Here is a 16171-nt window from a genome sequence, read left to right on the forward strand (position 1 = left end):
TAATGAAATTGCACGTAATCCTCATTAAAGCCAGAAGCCAGGAAGAACAAAAGGACCACGACTTGGGGTTCATTTTCAGTTGGAAGGTTGGAACTTACTTTGAAGGCAAACAACAACTTGGAGACTTTTCTCTCTCTCTCTCTCTCTCTCTCTGTCTCTCTGTCTCTCTGTCTCTGTGTGTGCTGCACATTCACATTCGCACATTCAAATCTCAGTCATGACTCAATTTCACTATGTGCAGATACAGATACAGATACAGATACAGATAAATCCCTCCACTCGTACTTCACCTAGTGAGTAGTATGTCTACATGTAAAGAGGGAGGGGAGTGGGTGTGGGTGTGGGTGTGGGAGAAAAAAGATCTGTAGAGCATTATCGAGTTTAGGGTGCACCAGCAGCAGCAGCACTGGCGATAAAAGCGAGAAAGGTAGACGTCTGCCTGCCTGCCAACCAGCCCCACACACCACACCCTACCACACCCCACCACACCCCACCACACCACACCACACCCCACCACACCCCACCACACCCCACCACACCCCACCACACCCCACCACACCACACCACACACCTCACGTCCAATACAAATAAATCAGACAAAGCATATAAATCTAAATTGTATCGCATTGTGGCGCATTTTGGCTCCTTTGCACACCTTATGCTGCTTTATTGGCTCCAGCCAAGGGCACCCTTTCGTGCCGTGTATTTCATTCCGATTCAAGGGAAACTCGCTTGTACCTTCTCCTGAGTGAGCCTTGAGCTGAAGGCTCCCTCTCCTTGTTGCTGGCACCTTCTCGTATGTACATATAGTATGCCGAGTACCCACCCGGGTATCATCACTTCGATTGGCTGCCACGTTGATTTTCCATCAATTTTGGCTGCCCCTTGTGCTCTTGGCTCCTGCCGACTCCCTGTACGAGCTGTGTAAATCCCTTTGATTGCTACACATTGCTGCACTCCTGTGGTCGTCTGTGGCAAATGGGCGCAATTATCGAGGAGTTTATTGAATGCTAAAACGTCTGCACTCACGGGCACACCCACGGCGGTACTGCAGCGGGTACTACGCACATTGTTCCCATTTTGTGGGGGAGTAAAACCGCGTTTAGAAGAGTGTGTGCTCCTAAAAGGTAGATCCTAAGAGTAGCACAGAGGGCTGGCTACAGCCCTAATCTGCTGGGGACGGACCGGACCTAATGCCTCGTTTAGCGCCTTGAACTTTAAGCGCTTTCATGTCGCTTTCAGCCCTGCCAGAAGAACAAATCCCCAAATTGCGTAATAAATAAAATGCATTTGCGTGGAAAATTAGAAAATGGCAAAAATACCCGAAAAAAATAACAAAAAATAACGCACACAGAAAATTCAAATTTCCACAATTTCCACATTTTTTTTTTTTATAAACTCGCTCGCAGTCTGCAACTCCCAGAGTTTGCTCCCATCACAGAGAGCATAAATCTTTGGCAGAGCTCAGACGCAGACACAGAGACGCAGGGGCACAAACAAATCGTCTTAGACATTTTCTTGTTACTTGAATTCTCTCTTTTTCTGTGCACAAATCGGAGGAGATTACATAGAAGTTTGTTTGTTCTTTAAAACCGCCTTCGCGTCAGCTCCGCTCCGGAAGAACTCCGGGTAATGGCTGAAAATGAAATAAATGCAAATTTTACAACTATTTTTTCCCGAGAATTGTTTTCCTTTGAAGCTGAAGGCTGAAGGAGCTCCCTCGCCGCTAGTCGCTGGATTTAGCCATCAAAGTGCGGCACTCTTCCTTTCTGTCTGTCTGTCTGTCTGTCTGGACTTGATTTGACTTGACAGGACAGTGTCCTCCGCAAGGCACTTCATATCCAATTTCAAGCTATTGACACAATGAAGCACTCTTGAGTTTTACTCTTTCGCTCGTCGGAGTGACTTTACAGGATATAAAAAGTGGCAAACTAAATAAATACAGCGAAAACCCTGTTTTTGGGGCTGTAAAAAGATAACAAAAGATGTCATTTGTGATTTGTGATTTTTGTTCCCCTTTTTATTCGCTTTATTTGAAGTTTATTTACTGCCATGGTATATGTTTATTTCTACCAATAACAGACTAGTTGTGGCCAAGTTAGAACCACTTGAATGTGGCATATTTTGTAAGGGCAAGACATCTGTAGTCCTGTCTCTTTGAATCGTCAGAAGAATCATCCGAATGCTCCGAGGTGGGATGTCGGGATGCCGGCGAGTTTATCCGCGCTGGCGCACTGCATAACCATTCAGCGGGAGAGCAGCAGCTGAATGACGAGAAGAGGAACGTCTTGCATGTAAACAAAAACAGATGCATGCAACAGATAGATGCATGCCTCCTGGGTCTTAGAAATTTTTAGATCTCTCGGTGGGTCGTTAGGAGGGCTGCATTGCTTTGTTTTCAAGGAAGAAATTTCTTCAAAGTCTACCGACAGTATTATTGTACCCGATACTCAAAGATTATGGAGGTGTATTAGATTTGTGAGATTGTGGTGAAAGTGGGTGTGTCAGCATCAACAGACGAGTCGATATAGCCATGTCGGTCTGTCCGCCTGTCCGACCGAATGAGCGCCCAGACCTCGGAGACTATCACAGCTTAAGAGAGAGAGAGAGAGAGAGAGAGACAGATGTAGCGGAATAGAAAACAGTGCATTACCTATTACGTATAAAATATAATATATAATACAATATATAATATTCCAACAAATCAATTTCACAGATACACCACCACCAAATTAGAAAACGAGGGGGAACGTTGTGAGTTGCTGCGGCGACCGCAACTCTACAGTTATACCCGATACTAAATCAGTATGGCAACATTGAGCGACGTGCGGGAGAGACAGAAAACGTGTCTGAACGTGTAGCGCTGCGTAGCGACTGCAAATTGATTTGTTCCTTTTGGATATAAACATTATCCGATCTGATTCAGATTCGGAAATCTGATAGATATGGTCATTCTCTATCTTCAATATTGTGGATGCCACAGATGTTCGTCCTTTTTGGGCGAAATTTTGAGATATACGTTTTATAGTGAGATCTAACAGGAGTGTGGATACCAAATTTGGTAACTCTAGCCTTAATAGTCTCTGAGATTTGTGGATGCCGCAGATTTTCGTCCTTTGCGGGGGCGGAAGGGGGTGTGGCGAAATTTGGACACAAAACGGTCAAGGTTCGATATCACAGGAGTGTGGATACCAAATTTGGTTGCTCTAGCTTTTAAAGTCTCTGAGATCGTTGAACTCATATTTTGCAATAGGCAAAACCGACCATGAAACCTGTGTGTTAGAGAGAGACAGAGCGAGAAAGAATGAAATTGTTTTCTTGATTCTGGCTATATTAATTGTACGATCTGGTTCAGATTTTGCACTCTAGAAGATATAGTCATCCTCTACGATTCTGCGTTTTCTGTTTTCTCGTATCTTTGAAATTGTGGATGCCACAGATTTTCGGGGGCGGGGCAATGTTTTGAAATATATTTGTAAATGTGACATATCAGAGAAGTCCGGATATAAAATGTCGTTGCTCTAGCTCTTGTAGTCTTTGAGCACAAGGCGCTGATAGGGACGGACAGGGCTCAATGGACTCGGCTATTGATGCTGATCAAGAATATATATACTTTATGGGGCCCGAAACGATTCGTTCTGGACGTTATTTTGAGTATCGGGTATAAATACCCGAAACACATCCAGTAGACCATTATCGTCTAACCCTACCGGCCAACCATTGTCACCCTCATATTCTCCGACCGAAGATGAACTTCACGTTTACTGTTTTGCTGTTCCTAGTTCTCCTCGGAGAAGTCACGTCCAAATGCTGCAGACCACCTTGCGGAGATGGAACTCGTGGGTCTCCTTATTGCGGCGTTGGCAAGTGCAATATGTTCGGATGCAACTGCAGTGGCGGGTGTAGAGATAGAAGACCAACCGATTCTTGTTGCCGCAATCGAAATGGAAAATGCGCAGATGGAACTAATCCGACTCCCTACTGCGGCTATGGCCCGTGCAATATTATCGGATGCAACTGCGACGGCGGGTGTAGAAAATGAAGGATCAGATATTTGTCAAAGACGTTATTTATTGTAACGATAGCCCGTGAAAATGCAAAATAGATGTATACCTTGGGCCAAGGTTCATCTTGAACAAAACAAAGTTTTTTAAATTCCTAGTTTGTTTTTTCCAACAAATCAATTTTACAGTTGCACCACATTAGAAGCATGGCATACCGAATTGGATAAATACCCGAAACATATCAAGTAGACGGTGGGAAAGTTTGTATATTATCGTCTAACCCTACCGGCCAACCATTGTCGCCCTCATCGTCGCCGACCGAAGATAAACTTCACGTTTACTGTTGTGCTGTTCCTAGTTCTCCTCGGAGAAGTCACGTCCGAATGCTGCAGACCACCTTGCTCAGATGGAACTTTTGGGAGTCCTTATTGCGGCGTTGGCAAGTGCAATATGTTCGGATGCAACTGCAATGGCGGGTGTAGAAGAAGAGGATCAGACGCTTCTTGTTGCCGCGAACGAAATGGAAAATGCGCAGATGGAACTCGTGGGTCTCCCTATTGCGGCTATGGCAAGTGCAATATTTTCGGATGCAGCTGCAAAGGCGGGTGTAGAAAATGAAGGGTCAGATATTTGTCAAAGACGTTATTTATTGTAAGAATAGTTTGTGAAAATGCAAAATAGATTTATACCTTGGGCCAAGGTTCATCTTGAACAAAACAAAGTTTTTTAAATTCCTAGTTTGTTTTTTCCAACAAATCAATTTTACGGATGCACCACAATAGAAGCATGGCATACCGAATTGGATAAATACCCGAAACATATCAAGTAGACGGTGGGAAAGTTTGTATATTATCGTCTAACCCTACCGGCCAACTATTGTCATCCTCCTCGTAATTGCTTCGACCGAAGATGAATCTTACGACTGTCTTGCTGTCCCTAATTCTCCCCAGAGAAGTTAAAATGAAAACCGTAGAGTGTGCGAGCAAAAGCGTTAAAATAAGAAGGCCACCGTTGAATCTGTTGCAACCAACCTTTTCTAGTCTGCAAAGAAGAGCTCTATCTCTTTCTTTCAAGCTAAATTGGACATTCTTCTTCTGCCCGAAACTCGACATGTAGTATACATTTACAAATGCATGTATACTCTACATCTTACATGTAAAGTAAGTTCAACGGTTTTTTGTTCAACGAAAGCACCGTGACAAAAGTATCTCCGTAGCGGAGACAACAACCCTGACTGACAAAGGCTGACTGCCACACCACCCACCCTCGAAGGGAAGGAAACACTACGGCACAAGGATATTTTCCTATTGGAAAACATCGTAAACACCCCCGGGGCAGCTAGACCAATCCAAATGCCGCAAACTGTTGCCAATCCAAAATGGCTTCCTCCTCGCAGATGCTGCGTGTGAAAAATCCAATAAGCAGAGCAGAGCAGAGACCCGGACGCGGACCCGGACCCGGGCCGAGCTGATTTCAGAGGCAGAAAGGACAATCAGAAGTTATTGCAACACAGTCTTCCAAGCAGAACAGACCCAAGGTCTTCCAATTGCAGCAGATATCAAATCGCACAGCCATGCAGCACCCCCACCCCAGCGATCAGCCCACTTACATGCCGGACGTGCCGTTCCAGCCCCTATGGGGACAGGAGGCGCCTCCACCTCCGCCCATAGTGCCCTACCAAGAGCTCATCGCTGGCTTCCCATGCACCGAATTGTGTAAGTACTCCGGCAAAGAAATCTCAAGAGATCTTGGCTTGAATAAATCGGAATCGAATCCGCAATCCTTGCAGCACTCTGGCAACGCTCTCAGGTAGCCCCCCTGGTTCCCCAACGTCCCAGCACACATGGCCGGTCCAACGGATCCTCCAGCTCCTCCTCCAAGAAGACCCGTCGCCGGGTGGCCTCCATGGCCCAGAGACGAGCCGCCAATATTCGCGAGCGCCGTCGCATGTTCAACCTGAACGAGGCCTTCGACAAGCTCCGTCGCAAGGTGCCCACCTTCGCCTATGAAAAGCGTCTCTCCCGCATAGAGACGCTGCGCCTGGCCATCACCTACATCGGATTCATGGCCGAGCTGCTCAGTGGCACGCCCTCGAACTCCCACTCACACTCCCACTCCCACTCGAAGTCCCGTTCTGATGTCTATCCCGGCATGAACGGACACCACCAGGCAGCCCCACCTTCGATGCACCCCCCCCATCACCTGCACCCAGCGGCGGCATATCATCGAGACTTTGCCTCTCCCTACAGCCACAGCCTGACATAGGACTCGCATTGTGGATAACCGCGGACTAGAAAATGTAAAGCTTTTGCTTTTGAAAAGAATACAAGATGATTAAGTGCACATCCACAATCCTTTTTGTGAGTGATAACAAATAAAATTAGAACACCCCATCCAAGTGTTTGATGTTTAATAGTAATCGAATAACAACAAGGAACTACGATCAAATGGACTGTAGTCGAGTTTTTAGTAATCGTCTCATCAAAAGCCAATCAACCAGTTGGCTTTCAACCCGAAATTCGGTTACTTAAAAATCAAATATTGTACACCACCAACATGTCCAGGAGTACACCTGATAATCCCTTTAAATAGCCAATATTAAAGGCTGGCAGTAAGCCTCGCACTTGTTTCGAACAATTTCATGCCCTGCCGCGATGCCACGATGCCATGATTTGCGTGCGAATCCTTCCAGCTGCTGGGTACACCAGACACCCCCCCCCCCCCCCCCCCCCCCCCAAAAAAAAGAAAGAAAACTATTATACAATACAAAATTTGACAAGGCAAACAAAGCGTGAAATTATTATTAATAAATTGAGGCAGACACTGGAGAGGGGAGGGTGCGATTCAAAGTCAATTGGAACAACCCCTAAAACCCAAACAAGTGTAACACTTGAGGGATTCCCCGTGCAACGCAGGCCTTGGCTGCTGGCTAAATAGCAAGGAATTTTTGCGTTCAACGCCCATTTTCAACAGATTAGCGTCCCTCGGCCAGGGAGCAAATTAATTCTGAACGGATATTGCAAGGACATCAGCCAGCGAGGAGGGTTGACGATTGACTCCTGCCCAACAAAGAACGGGTCGCGTCGCTCCCTGTTCCCCTGTTGTTTTGGTCGTTTGGTCTGTACAATATGTTTTGATGAATTTGTGACACTTCATGCCGTATTAAGTCCATATCCGTCTCCATCTGCATATCCATATCCTGTCGAGAGGGTGGGGGGGTGGCTTACCGCATCCCTTCACCTATGAAGTGGCCTCACGTGTCGCCGATTAGCGCATCAGGAAATCAGGAAATCAGCTACAAAATCTGTCTTTTCGATACCTGTGGTGTGGGAAAACTTCATAAAATACGGTACTACTGTATGAATTTGTTTAGGTCCGCCTACAATACTAACAATGATGTCTCATCATCTCATTCCACGGTCTTATAAACACGCCGCGTGTTCCATATTAAGTTATTCCCATAGTAAATCAGGTTATAGATTCCTGCATCCCTGCATCCGTGCATCCCTGCTTGTATGTCTGTCAATCGGTATGACGAATTCATTTAATTTTGCTGCAATATCTGACAGTTTTTCGCAATTTTTCGACTCTTTTTTTGCAGGGCGTAATTAGGGCAGTGGCGAATATATATTAGGTCATGATAGATGGGAGTGTGGACATCAGATTTACCAGATGTTTTCAGAGCAGAACCATACACCCTTCCCACTCTTTCCTGCTGCCAGTCTGTCATTTTCTAAGTAGTGTAGCACATAGTGGGACTTATCTATGATGAACTGGAAATCAATAAACATCGTACATAAATTCCACTATCTGGATGCTTATCGTCGATTCAATTCGTGTGTTTTTTGCTTTGCAATTGAAGGCAATACTCGTACACGATCAAGGGCCTCAGTTAGCAGCCAGAACTGCTACTGAACAGCATGTCGAATCCCATCTCTGAGACCTGGCCGGCCTGGCTGGACCAGCAGGAGCTGCAGAGTCTGCTTAAGCAGGAAATGGCAGACTTCAGGAGTATCCAGAGCATTCGGGGCAAGTGGGAACAGAATTTGGTGCGACCTACGTACAGTGTCCAGCTCCGAATAGAGTGTGCGGGTAAGAGTGTCACTGGAAAGTACATGAGCTCCATTTCCACTACTCAAAAGTGTCCACAGGCAGCAAGAAACGTTATCTGAGCTTCTTGGTGAAGTCCCCTCACATGTCGCCCAGCGGAAGGAGGTTCCCCATTGAAGGGGACTTCTCGATGGAGCTTCAGATGTACGAGAACATTCTGCCCGCTCTGGAAGGCCTCTACAAGGCTGAGGGCCAGGACATTCGGTTCACCGTCCCGTTCCTCAGGACACGGAAGACCCGGTGCCTGCTCTTGGACTACGCCCAACCAAGGGGCTACAGTGTGGCCAACACGCCCAAGGGCTTGGAAAGACCCGCCATGGAGGCAGTTCTATCGAAACTAGCGGCCTATCATGCGGCCACGGTGCGCTATATACAGACGGGTTCCGATAAGAAAAGAGAGCTGCCAAAGCTCGTGGCCGGTGCGGCAGGGGAGCTCAAGAGCTTGCTTCAACTTCGATTCCATGAGAGCCTGCGAACGCATAACGCGAGAGAGTACGAAGACAAGGTGGTGAGTGATCGACTTATGGATACCCTTACCATTGTTAAGCAACGCTCTCCCCTTCGGCACAGAAAGCGTTCCAGAAGTACGTTGGAGGAACCATCGACCATTCAGACACTAGGAACTCTTTCAACGTCATCCTGGTTGGGTCCTGTTTGCCCAACAATATACTCAACAGCACTGATGCCTTTGGGAACGTTAAGGACTCTCTGTTCATCGACTTTCAGTCCGCCAAATACGGGCCAGCCGCGTATGACCTCTTCAGCCTGCTTCTGACGGCACCCGCCAGTCCGAAATCCCTTCACTTCGATGGCTACCTGAAGTTCTACCACGATCAGCTAATAGCCAATCTTGGCCTGCTCAAGTACCGCGGCAGGCAGCCCACCCTCACCGACCTGCAACTGGATCTGCTGAAGTACGGTCACTGGGGTAGGTCGGGCCTCCGTTAATCCCCCCCGGCTGTATCTAAAACTCGTATCTCGCTTTTACCTTAGCCTTCGAGGTGGCCACGGAGATTCTGCCGCTCGTTCTCTCTCCCTTTGGCAGCGGTGACGAGGACGATGACGATGCCATAGTCGAGCTGTTCAGGAATCCAGTCTATTCGGAGCAGATAAGGGAGCTTCTGCCATGGCTGGAGGATCGTGGCTACTTCGAAGAAGAATAAACACCCAAGAGAGCGAGAGAAGTGGAGGTGGAGGTGGGGGCTCATTGTGACATTCAATAATGTTTGGGAACAGATAAGAGCAAATAAAACATCCATCTAATAGTGAACAGGCACAATGGGGGGAAAGAATCTGCTGTCGCGTGCTAGAATGGGATGGATTCAAATACTGCGCAATCATTGCACTCAATAGTTGCTAGAAATCTTACCAAACAGGTCCCGGTCCCAGCCCCCCCACAAATACATGCAAAACATTTAATCTAACGACGCAATCGCGCAAAAGCTCGATCCAAAAAGCTTTATTTGTTGACAAGCTCGTTCTACAAATAAAAGGCGTCTGCCATCAGACGTTGACCGAAAGTCAAGACGAGAGCCAGTCGAGAACAATGGTTAAGGCAAACGGGAGCACTGGGGAGCAGGAGCAGCAGCAGCTACCGGAATGGCTGGATCGTGAGTTGTTTGTGGAATTTCTAGAACGCGACTTTGAGGATCTGAAGAGCATCAGGGAGTTTAAGGTGGAGCCAACGGGCGGCAAGGGAGAGAACTACACAACCCTCTTGCTGCGTGCCAATATCACCCTAGAGCTGAATGGTACGTGGTAGATTTGCATTTGATCGATGATCACTGTTCGTTAACGGAAGGCCTTTTGCACCAGATGGCGCTCTGAAGAGCACCTCTTATATGGCCAAGGTCCTGCCCACTACTGCCAGCACACGGGCTTTCGTTGCCACTTGGAAGGTGTTCGAGAAGGAGAGAAACTCGTATGCCAATTACCTGCCAGATTTCGAGCGGATGTATCGGGAGGCCGACAAGGAAGTTACCTTTGGGCCGCGCTACTACCAGCACTCGAAGCAGCTGGACGAGGATCTCATTGTACTGGAGGATCTGGGCCAGCGTGGCTTCAGGAATGTGAAGCGTCAGGATGGCTTCGATATGGTGCACACCAAGGCGGCCCTCGAGAAGTTGGCCCAGTTCCATGCCGCTTCGGCAGTGCGATTCGAACTTAAGGGACCGTATCCAGAGATTTACAACCGGAATCTGTGCGGCACAGAGGATAACTTCAAGGAGTTGCGGGAACAGCAAACCAAGACGTTGGTCGAATCGCTGCCCCTCTTTGATGCCACGCACCTGCAGAAGACAATTGTAAATAGATTTTCCGATTCTCATTCCGATATGCTAATTGGGGCCTTTACAGGAAACCTACAGCCGAGAGACAGAAGACATGTTCCAGGCGTACGCACCCCAGATAGAAAACGAGTTCCGTGTGCTCAACCATGGCGATGCCTGGTGCAACAACTTCATGTTCCAATACGACGACGAGGGTCGGCTGAGCGAAACGTATTTCGTAGATCTGCAGATGAGTCGGTACTGCTCCCCCGCCCAGGACCTGCTCTACATGATTCTTTCCTCCGTCAACGGCGACCTAAAGATACAAAAGTTCGACTACTTCATCCACTACTACCACGAAAAACTCACCGAAAACCTGACACTGCTGAAGTACCCCAAGAGCCTGCCGAAGCTCAAGAGCCTGCATCAATCGATTTTCCTTTACGGGGACTGGAGTAAGTACCAGAGGATTGCTTTGTTCCGTTCCACTAACAAGATTTTACCTTACGTGCGACTGTTTGATTAGTTTTCCCGGTGGTAACGCTTCTCCTGCCAATCGTCCTTATCGATGCCAGTGAGCATGCCAACATGGACGCCCTAATGGACAAGGAGGGATCCGGCGACAACTTCAGAAATAGCCTGTTCCACAACTCGCGCATCGAGAGACACCTTAAGGAAATCCTCCCTTGGGCCCACAGTCGAGGCGCCTTCGAGGTGGTCAACACATCCTAGATTTCTGTTCACAGATGTAAGAATTACGGGAATAAACCAAATATAAACAATACAATAGAAACCATTTCCGACTCAGTCTGCACTTTGAGCGGAAACTCAATTAGAGGTGAGGTTCGGATCACATTCACTCAATTCCCAGCACTATCACTCGTGCGGCACTGATAAAACAATAGACTATAATACTTACTTGTACTTATCAACAGTGCGGGCTATCGGCGATGTCCACTGAGCCAGTGATTTGTGCGACGGAACTAAGCACGGTGCTGATATTTGCAGTCAAACATCAGTCCCTAGACGTTCGCACAGTTGAACGGACGCACACAAACCACGATCCCTATTCGAACAAAGAGTCAACGTCCACACCTCCACAATGGGTCTACGAAATTCCAAGCCGAAGCGTAGCTATGAGGTGACACCTCCACAATCCGAGAACCAGAGCCCACCCCAGACGACATCCCCGACACCCACCGCGGTGCCACAGATGAAATCTGACGACACACCCAGCCCCAGCCCCAGCACCATCCCCATCCCCAGCTCCAGCCCCAGCGCCCCAGCAACAACAATTCCCGACGGCACTTCTTTGGTGCCAAATTGGCTGAATGAGACGCAATTTGTGGACATACTTTCTGCGAGTGTTCCTCACTTTTCGAAGATTCTTAGCTTCCGCGCTAGGCCCGCGATGTCCCCCGGAGAGAACTACGCCACTCTGATGCTGAGAATCAGCATCGATGTGGAGCTCGATGGTGAGTACTACCTGAGCCCGATATAAACGTACCTAAAAATAGATTATAGCCTACAACTGGCGATACGTAATTACTGTTTGTCGGTGTTTGTGTTCGGTTCGGACTGCGATAACTAATCGTAAAATATCTTCAATTTACTTATGCATTGGCACAATAAAAGTCCGTTGTTGGTATTTCACAATGATAATAGGTATTGCTTGCCAAAGCTGGCTCGCATTAGCCATCTAACAATGACTGACCAATTTGATTGTACTTGAAGGTGCAATGTAATTGGGGTAGTGCTTCAGGGAAATATTCTTTCGTTACATCTCGCCCTTTCCCTTTTCCAGACAAAAGTACTAAGCACAAATCCTTCATGATGAAGGTGCCCCATAACACCCCTCAAATGGAGCAAATGCTGGCCATGGCAAACTTTTTCAAAGTTGAGAATATGGCTTACATCGATATATTGCCGAAACTGGAAGAGCTGTACAGGGTCAAGGGAATGGAAGTGGCATTGGCACCACGAGCCCACAGACTGGACCCCAGCCAGGAGCCCAAGCTGGCCTATACCGTGCTCATGAACGATCTGGGACAGGACGGTTTCAAGAATTTGAATCGTCTGGAGTGCCTGAACTTGGAACAAACCAAGTTTGCCCTGCGAAAACTGGCTCAATACCATGCGGCCACTGCAATGATGATTCAGGTGAATGGGCCTTATCCAGATACATTGATGAATGGTATTTTCGGAGCAAATAAAGATGTCATAAAAGCCTTTATGGACGGAATGCTTGGCGCCTTCCAAATTACATTTATGGAACATCTGAAGGACCTGAAGGATGGCGAGAAGTACCGGGACAAGCTCGTGAGTCGAACAATAAATTTGTACCCACTTTAATCGTACTATGTACCTAACACTGTATCCTTACAGACCAAAACATTTTCGCAATTTGTCACGGAGTTTGTGAAGCTAAGCGAGTACGATCCCTCGGAGTTTAATGTTTTGAGTCACGGCGATTGCTGGACGAATAACTTGCTGTTCAAGCTCGACCCCAACGGAGAAATAGAAGATATGGTGTTTGTGGACTTCCAAAATCCGAAATACGGATCCCCGGTCCAGGACCTCTTCTACTTTATCATCACTTCCGTGCACATAGACTACAAGTTGGCATATTTCGACTTCTTTGTAAAGCACTACCACGATCAGCTAACCAAACATCTAGATCTGCTGGGCTTTACAGGGCGCCAGCCATCGCTCCGGGAGCTCCACATGCAGTTCTATAAGTACGGAGAATGGGCGTTGTACTCCTCGATAACCGTGCTGCCTGTCGTGCTCTTGAATCCCACTGAGGGTGCCACATTCGAGAATTTCATGGGTGGCACCGAAGCAGCCGCCAACTTCAAAAACCTCTTGTACTCAAACCCACGCTACCGCAGCTATATCGAGCAGATACTACCTTGGCTGGACAATCGTGGTCTCTTGGACGTAGAGTGAGTACTATAAATGGATGGATGGGTGGATGGGTGGATGGAGTGAGTTGAGAGGATGATTTTTGTTACATTTTGCAGCCAGCCGATACAGAATGAAGATCCGTTGCCCTTGCAGCCCAAATCCTCTAACGAGATCTTGGACTGGCTAACTGTAGACGACTTTAGTGATATAATTGCCGCCACAGATCCAGAGTTCGAGAGCATTGTGAGCGGTTCTTCGGAATTGGCAACCAAACCAGGCGACAACTATGCCTCCAAACTGCTCAAAGTTGACATCAACGTACAGCTAAAAGGTCTGTAAAGTATTGCCAGCAGACATACTGTTTATACTATAATTACTACAATCTTTTATCAGATAAAAGCGCCAAGACCTACTCGTATATCCTGAAAACGCAAGTGGCAGCTAGTGATATGATTAACTTGGCCGACTTCAACCTATTTCCCAAGGAGATTATGGTGTACGACAAATACGTGCCCGGCTTCGAGGCACTCTATAGGGACGCAGGCCTAGCAGTTACGTTCAGTCCGAAGTCCTATAGACTGAGCAAGCCAGTCACAGCAGATAAAGAGTATCTGATTCTCGAAAATCTGCAGGCAAGAGGATTCAAGATGTGCGATCGGATGAAGGGTATGGACTTGGAACATAGCAAGTGTGCGCTGAAAAAGCTGGCTCAATGGCATGCAGCTTCACTCCAGTTCAAGGACCTCAATGGACCCTACCCCGCTCTCTGCCATAAAGGCATCTTTACCGAGAAAACGGCGGAGATATTGAAGCCCATGTTTGCCCAGAACAGGAACAAGTTTTTGGATGTAGTGGCCAAGTTTGATGGAGCTGATGAATATATGCATAAGCTGGTAACAGAAGATTTCTCATTGGCCAATTACCAGCTCACTCTCTTCTCTTTCTCTCTCTCTACAGCCATCCATTTTGGAAGCCCATGTGGCGGAAGTCATTAAAGATTCCAAGTTCAATGAGAAGGAGTTCAATGTACTCAACCATGGGGATGCCTGGGTGAACAACATCATGTTCAAATACAATGCGGACGGACAAGTCGAGGAAACCTATTTACTAGATCATCAGGTCTCGCAGTACGGGAACCCAGCCCAGGATCTATATTATTTCATAATGAGCTCCACACAGTTGGATATTAAAGTTGATCAGTTTGATTATCTGATCAGATGGTATCATCAAAATTTGGTGGAACACGCCAGACTCTTGAAATACTCCGGCTTTGTTCCCACACTTAAGGAACTACACTTCATTCTGATACAGCATCCCATTTTTGGTACGTCTTGGACAGTCGGCGTACTACTCTATATATATGGTCAATTAAATCTCACTTGTGTACTTTTTCAGCGGTCGGCACTGTGGTTAGTACGCTATCCATTTGCCTGAACAAAGCCGATGACAACTTTACACCAGAAGCCATCTTTGGCGATAATCCTGAATCCGATGTCTTGAGATCAGAGCTAATGAGCAATGAACGATACAGAGCCAACGTTGAGCGTATTATGCCATGGCTAAATAGACGCGGGCTGCTCGATTTTGTAGTGGATTCTGTGGAAACCCCCGGAAAAACTGAATAACACATAAGATTCAATATTAATATTTACTACAGAAACAAGATATTAGATATTATATACTTTTTATATCTGATGATCACAATACTAAAATATCAGTAGCAGAAGCAAAAGCAGGTAAGACTTTGCCCTACTTAGTGGCAAACTTGATGGCCAAATATATGCTTGTTACAAAGATAGCTGCGATAGCCAGCTTCTTCAGATTAGCACGATTCACGCCTTTAACTGTACGAACCACTTCTAGATTGAGGCGGAACACATTCCGACTCTCTTCTATAAATGCAGCCCGCAACTCGTCATCAAAAGAGCCATACTGGCTGTTAAACACGCGCCGTAGCTTTGCCTTCAGTACATTAATCTGGGGAATAAAGTAGTTACATGCAGTATGAGGTAAAACACAATTTAAAACCCCAATACTGACTTTGACTGGAAAGTATGTGGCCTCACAGCCAGGTGGACAAATCGTGACCTGAGCTGGCATTGGGCGCGCCTCCAAGTCTTCCTTATCCATACCAATGGAGGCAGCATTTGCAGTGGCTACCTCGGCATCTGCCTCAGCCTGCTTCTGTTGCTCCTCCTCGTCACCCTTGGGGAAAATCCACAGCTTGCGTGCAATCATTCGCTTCTTTTGCAGCATTTGGCCGCCTGACATCAGTGCCATGTACATTTGATACGCATAGGCAAAGAGAAGGAGCTCGTTCTGGGCCGACACCTTCTCCAGGTGTTCTAGATATTTCTTGACAATGGGCCGCGGCTCATATGTGTCCTTCCAGTTGGCACCGTAGAAATAGGCAAAGTCCCTTTCGAATGCCTCGGCTCTATGCAGCTCCTTTGGCAACAAGCGCTCCGGCAGACGGGTCTCAAAGAACTTGTATAGTTCGTAGAAAGCTAAAAGGCCATCGTACCAAACTTCATCGTCCGAAAGGGCTGAACAAAACACGCATTTTAACAGGCATATCAACTGAGTCCTGTCCAAAATCGAACATACCGAAGGCGAATTTTGCATTTACCAGAACGTCGGTCAGATTATGCACATCTTTTGTTGCCTTCCTCAGTTCCTTTGTGAACGTCATATCCACATACCCGTCATCGCCCAGGTCTTCTCCGGCCTTGTTATCCGCTGATTGTTCCTCGACCGTTGACATTTTTCGCAGTTCTCAAAAAATTAGAAATAATTTTATATTACGACGTCTTTGTTTCAAAAAATCTATGTACAAAATATCATCCCTGTTTTTGCTCGCTTTATCGGTTTTCTTTGGTATTT

The 16171-nt window shown here is 46.9% G+C and overlaps 5 protein-coding genes across 5 annotated transcripts in view; 4 read left to right on the forward strand and 1 right to left on the reverse strand.

The window, feature by feature from the left end:
- The window catches only part of LOC108155230 (protein Fer3), a 33683-nt gene extending 26953 nt beyond the window's left edge, over positions 1-6730 (forward strand). The window contains exons 2-4 of the mRNA XM_033389970.1: positions 4193-5164; positions 5221-5719; positions 5794-6730. Of these exons, the coding sequence (XP_033245861.1) occupies positions 5578-5719; positions 5794-6269 (618 nt within the window). The 5' untranslated portion in view covers positions 4193-5164; positions 5221-5577 and the 3' untranslated portion in view covers positions 6270-6730. The remainder of the gene's footprint in view (positions 1-4192; positions 5165-5220; positions 5720-5793) is intronic.
- The window catches only part of LOC108155227, a 36472-nt gene extending 26956 nt beyond the window's left edge, over positions 1-9516 (forward strand). Inside the window, exons 2-5 of the mRNA XM_033389969.1 lie at positions 7606-8096; positions 8156-8622; positions 8685-9042; positions 9108-9516. Coding sequence (XP_033245860.1) covers positions 7925-8096; positions 8156-8622; positions 8685-9042; positions 9108-9277 — 1167 coding nt within the window. The 5' untranslated portion in view covers positions 7606-7924 and the 3' untranslated portion in view covers positions 9278-9516. The remainder of the gene's footprint in view (positions 1-7605; positions 8097-8155; positions 8623-8684; positions 9043-9107) is intronic.
- Positions 9517-9611: 95 nt separating this feature from the next.
- Positions 9612-11140, forward strand: LOC108155225. The gene is made up of 4 exons (XM_017285912.2): positions 9612-9865; positions 9930-10417; positions 10470-10836; positions 10908-11140. Exons 1-4 carry the CDS (start codon positions 9661-9663, stop codon positions 11111-11113), a joined length of 1266 nt encoding a protein of 421 aa, XP_017141401.1. The 5' UTR covers positions 9612-9660; the 3' UTR covers positions 11114-11140.
- A 318-nt stretch (positions 11141-11458) lies between these two features.
- Positions 11459-15023, forward strand: LOC108155222. Its single transcript, XM_017285906.2, has 7 exons — positions 11459-11856; positions 12186-12700; positions 12767-13326; positions 13405-13619; positions 13682-14181; positions 14246-14612; positions 14684-15023. The coding sequence occupies exons 1-7, from the start codon at positions 11484-11486 to the stop codon at positions 14911-14913; spliced, it is 2760 nt and encodes a 919-aa protein (XP_017141395.1). The 5' UTR covers positions 11459-11483; the 3' UTR covers positions 14914-15023.
- LOC108155228 (heme oxygenase 1) lies at positions 14954-16132 on the reverse strand. Its single transcript, XM_017285915.2, has 3 exons — positions 15896-16132; positions 15329-15834; positions 14954-15265 (listed from the first exon to the last, which is right to left on the reverse strand). The coding sequence occupies exons 1-3, from the start codon at positions 16050-16052 to the stop codon at positions 15038-15040; spliced, it is 891 nt and encodes a 296-aa protein (XP_017141404.1). The 5' UTR covers positions 16053-16132; the 3' UTR covers positions 14954-15037.
- Between the last annotated feature and the right edge of the window lie 39 nt (positions 16133-16171).

The sequence above is a fragment of the Drosophila miranda genome, chromosome 2, assembly GCF_003369915.1.
Source record: "Drosophila miranda strain MSH22 chromosome 2, D.miranda_PacBio2.1, whole genome shotgun sequence".
NCBI classification, from domain to species: Eukaryota; Metazoa; Arthropoda; class Insecta; order Diptera; family Drosophilidae; genus Drosophila; species Drosophila miranda.